The following is a 5132-nucleotide window of genomic DNA, read 5'->3' on the forward strand; positions in this document are numbered from 1 at the left end:
TTTAAGGATTTTAGAAGATTGGTATTGGAAAAAGTATTGTTAAAGAACTGGTATTGAAGTAACATTTTTTGAATGATATCCAGCCCTACTGTTCCAGCTGCATGAATTCCCTGTACCTCTGTATTATTGCAAAAGTCACCTACTAATGGCACTTACCAATAGATTGTATATGATCTTCTTCCCACCAGATCTGCAGGGCAGTATAAACAGAATCCACAGAACCATTGACCTTATGTACTCTGACAAATCTATGATGCAGGTGAGCAGCACTTTTTGGTAATCGGTCATATTTGCAATAGAAGCCGTCAACTGCTCAATTTGTAAATCAGCATTTTAAACACCCTCTGTGTTGTTCCAGGTTCCATACCGGCTTCACGCAGTGCTTGTCCATGAAGGCCAGGCCAACGCAGGCCACTACTGGGCTTACATCTACGACCCGCATCAGCGTTGCTGGATGAAGTACAACGACATCTCTGTCACCAAGTCGTCCTGGGAGGAGCTGGTCAGGGACTCGTTTGGCGGCTACCGCAATGCCAGCGCATATTGCCTCATGTATATCAACGACAAAAAGCCCTTTCTCATAGAAGGTACACACGGACCAAGGTTTAGCCCGTAGTAGGGTGCTGTGTTAGAGCTGTCAATCTTCCTCTACAACACCATTTGAATTGCATTTATTTTATTTTATAATATTTGAATATTTATTGTTCAAATGCAGCCTGTAATGCATTGCGATTTTAAATTCATGTTGAAACTATTACCTGTCCTCCTTCCAATTCCCAGCCGTAGCCGGTCACTCCCTCCGTTACTCGGTACGTAACGTTAGCTCACAATGCCTTGTGTTTCACACGCTCGCTAACTTATCGTTCATGAGACGTGACATGAAAAAAATCATTTTGTTTTCACGTGCGGATAGGCTACGGCAAGAAGAGGGAGATTAGCTAACGTTAGCCAACATATTTATAAAAAAAATCACATTCGATTTTTGGAATTGTTCCAACAGCCTTAATATGTATCTTTGATGCAAAAGTGTGTAAGAGGTCGTATTTTTTGGATTATAAATTCAGATATTTTTCTCAAAAAAACTTGGCTGCAGGTACAGGCCAAAATATAACATCTGCTACTTATTTATCTAGTGAAGAACTGATTAAGTCCTTGGAGATGTCTGATTTTGTTCAACTATTTCTACGGCTGGTTCCGTCACTCCCTCGCTGGTTATCACATAGTCTCATCCCTTGAAATGTGGAAGTAACCAACAGTTATGACATTATTAATATTTGATTTGTCATTTACAAATCATGCTTTATTATTGGATTAATTTAGGGACATATTTCAGTTATGTTATTTTGTATATTCCGGGAGCAGTCTAGACAATTTCTATCCACTTCCTTTATAAATCCTGCCCAAGTCTGGTATGAAGTCTGAATGTAAGGTAGATCCAAATATAGATATTTTTGCGTAGCTTTTCATTATACCCCTGGTACTTGCATAGCCCTATCCCTGAGCTCCTTGGTAATTTAACACCGGAATAAAATATCACTTTTGTCATCTGTTCCACTCAGACCTTGAACTGTCATCTTTCCTGTAGGGCAGTTTGTAGACCTGCTGTTGAAAGTGAAAAGAAATCATATAAGTTAGGAATAGGTTTGAAGCTTCTTCACTTTATGTGAAGTCATTTCTGTTAAAAGAATTGATTAAAAAAGAAAACACATTGCAGCAATAAGCCGTCACATCTTTGAGCAGACAGGTTTACAGTCACTGTCTCTCTCTGTTGTCTGTGCAGAGGAGTTTGATAAAGAAACTGGACAGATACTCAGCGGCATGGACAAACTGCCTCCGGACCTGAAGCAGTATGTGAAGGAGGACAATGAGCTGTTTGGCAAGGAAATTGAGGAGTGGGACGCCCTACAGGCACGCAAGGCCCAGCAGGAGAAGCTTGCCCTGGCCGCCGCAGCTGCCTCGGCAGCAGCCAGCAGCTCCGCTTCTTCTTCTTCCCCTCAGCCCATGAGTATTGAGTCCAGCCTTCCAGACAACACAGGTCAGGATCTTGACACTCCAAATACACCGGAGAGTAGGTCACTGAGAATCAGTACTTGGCTGGAAGAAATATACAAAAAAGATTTGTTATGAAAGGATGAAGAAATGACCTTTAAATATTGGCATGCAGTCATACAACTCTAACTCCCTTTGGCACGTTATTGTATACTATTGTATACAATATACAGTATATCACAGGAAAGGTCTTGCCTAAAAAAAATAGAAAGTGATCTTAAGCCATGATCACACTAGGCGTCTTTTTTGGCAAGAACAAGTTGATTATGGCACTTTTGTAGTTAAAGAAGAAAAAGCTGGCAGCGGTTGGTTCCAAAAAGCTGCCAAGATTTCTTCAGCTTCTGCTACAGTATCCTAGAGTGCTATGTGCAGCGGTGTGACATAAAACAAAGCGGTCAAGCAATCTAGAGAATTTACAGAGGGAGCGTGCTAATGTTAACGTTAGAAAAAACAAAGCGAGTTCCCCGCACAGGGAGCATCCAATCATCTGGTATAACTCGGTGTGCTCCGCCACTAGCACAAGTTTATCTACCACCACCTCCTTTTTCTTGTTGTTATGAATATGACAGGTCTCACTACTCCGCTTGTCATTGCCATGGTCTGCTGTCAAAAAAGCGCTTGACGTAGGTCGCTTGTTTTTATATATAAAAAAAATCGTTAGTGGTGTTTAATAAAATGCTCAGCACTTTTTTGAATACTTCATAAAACGGCTTTAAAAAAGCCAAATGTGAACCAAGCCTTAGATGTTCATTATTCAGAACTCCAATGTATTTCTATTGAATTATGGTTAGCACACGGTAGGATGATATGCTAAATTAGGCAGTGAAAGATAATTGTTATTGATACTTTACTGTGGACATGCTGTTTACATTTTAATCTAGGCACCGGTCCAAAATAAGAGCTTTCTTCATGTAATCCTAGATATTGGTAAACACTATGGCTCATTTCTGCAATCATGCTCACAGTAATGCACATTTAGCATTTGTGGCATTTGTGTGGATGACAAACACAGATAAAATCATTTCAAAATGCTTTTTCAAAACGTAAGCATTCATGCGTATGCATCTTTAGTTTTTCTCTTATGGTGTCATTTACCTCCTGCAGCACCCCAGCAGGACCCAGAGTACATGGAGCAGCCATCACCCACCAATGACTCCAAGCACCTGCAGGAGGACACGGAGAGGGCCATCTCCAGGGCTGCTGCTGAGCAAGAGGAGAGAAGTCCCGAAGCATTGTTAAATGCTGTATGTAAAACATGCAAAAACACACAGTACACTGTTCTCGCACCGTTCTCGCACCGAGTCCTTGTCACCCATCAGGTGCCTCCTGTTGTTCTTACACTTCAGTTTGTTAACATTGATCACCAAACTGAAGTGTATCCACCTGTGATTTTATTTTGTCTTGTTTTAATTAATCCAGTAATTTTTTTTCCTCTTGAGGAACTAAACTCAGGCTTGATATAAGAGTTTTATTCATTTTTTAAATTGTTTTTTAGATAATGTTTTGGCATTTCTGCCTTAAATCACTAGGACAGCTTAGATATGAAAAGGTAGAGATAGGGGGCAGACATGCAGGAATTCGCTGTAGGTTTGGATGCGAACCCTGGGCCTCTGCGCCGAGGAATACACCTCTACATGTGGGTGTGCGCGCTAACAACTGAGCTGCTGTAATCAGTATTTAAACAATTGATTACAGAGAATGGTCTCTCAACTCCCCTCCCCTCACCTCTATATAACGTTCCACTTAAGTGGGGTGTTCACATTGGGAACTCATTTTTACAATTATTCAACAATGCCACACAAATCTATCTCACAATATTGACAAAAAGTTGCAAAATTCATCCACCAAGTTTTATGTAAATCAGCCAATAGTTTGTCCTTAATCCTGCTCAGAGGCAGACAAACGGAGAGCCGTAAACGTGACCTTCTTGGCAAGGTAATCATTTGTGGATGGATTTGTGGTAGAGGCTAGATCTATGAGGCAGGCTTTAGTTCACAAATTGTCAAAACAAGAGCAAAATTTAAGTCATCAAAGAAAGAAAGCAAAAATACTCACTTGTGATGAACTGGTTTATTGAACTGGTTTATTTTTATCTATTACAGCTAGAGGACAGGGTATTAATCAACTTGACATATTTCCATCTTGGTGGACAATAACAATGGATTCTATTCTAACTCTCCCTATATCCTATTGTTACACAATATATGAAGGTGGGGTCCCCTGCTCCATCTCTCTTTTAGCTAAGGCGTTTTTGGCCTAACAAACTTTGAAGACACCTGGTCTAGGTAATTAATGGGAAACACCTGGTACTACTTTTCTTTTAACATTTCACTGTTTTTTTCTCCTCTACATGTGATTTTCCTTACCTTTCCATCAGTTCTCTGTCCTTCCTGTCTCATCTGTCTCTCTACAGTCTTTTCCCCCTCCCTCCTCCCCTCAACCTGAGGTCCAGGTGAGCACCCCCTCCACCCCTCCCCCTGACCTGGTCACGGAGGATGAGTCTCCTGGCCAGCGCACGGTGGAGGTGGCCATTCCTAATGTGGGGACCTTTGTCATTGAGTCAGAAGAGGGGGGGTACGATGACGAGGTAGCTCTTGCCCAGCCAAATCTTCTCTCTTCCTTTTTGTGCTAAGAAGCCTGTGCCTGTTTGATATATGGAGTGAGAGCACCATTGCCCATTTACATGGCTCTACATAAGGTTTTTCACACCTGAGAATATCTGACCCTTTTACGCTGACTGGTTTCAGGATTGGCTTTTGGCTGGAAATGCTGCGCAAATAAGACTGATCTCTTTATTGGCCTTTCTGCATTACTCTTGTGTGAAAAGTCTATTCTTGAGCTAGTCTCCATCTTGGCACAAAGGCAGATTGACCTTTTGCAGAAAGCTACAGTCTGCTGACACATGTCACTCTTAGGCGAAAAATTAATGAGAACACAGGCTCATGTGTGACTTGATAAAGCTGTTGTATGTTGTCCATTTGATACTTAACTTTCAACTCTACATGAAGCCAAATGCTCCAACGTTGTTCATTATAGTTTGCACAGATTTCACGGAGTTACCATGGAATCATTTTTTTTTTTTT

At 41.2% G+C, this 5132-nt stretch overlaps 1 protein-coding gene across 10 annotated transcripts in view; it reads left to right on the plus strand.

Annotated features, from left to right (window-relative positions):
• Positions 1–5132, plus strand: part of usp25 (ubiquitin specific peptidase 25) — a 37653-nt gene that overhangs the window by 22186 nt on the left and 10335 nt on the right. For 3 of the 10 annotated variants that reach the window (XM_032534596.1, XM_032534600.1, XM_032534597.1), the window contains exons 15-19: positions 189–259; positions 359–587; positions 1781–2035; positions 3154–3293; positions 4427–4636. In XM_032534596.1, coding sequence (XP_032390487.1) covers positions 189–259; positions 359–587; positions 1781–2035; positions 3154–3293; positions 4427–4636 — 905 coding nt within the window. The remainder of the gene's footprint in view (positions 1–188; positions 260–358; positions 588–1780; positions 2036–3153; positions 3294–4426; positions 4637–5132) is intronic. The other 7 variants (XM_032534598.1, XM_032534601.1, XM_032534599.1 and 4 more) reach the window with 4 other exon arrangements.

The sequence above is a fragment of the Etheostoma spectabile genome, chromosome 13 (genome assembly GCF_008692095.1).
Source record: "Etheostoma spectabile isolate EspeVRDwgs_2016 chromosome 13, UIUC_Espe_1.0, whole genome shotgun sequence".
In the NCBI taxonomy this organism is placed as follows: Eukaryota; Metazoa; Chordata; class Actinopteri; order Perciformes; family Percidae; genus Etheostoma; species Etheostoma spectabile.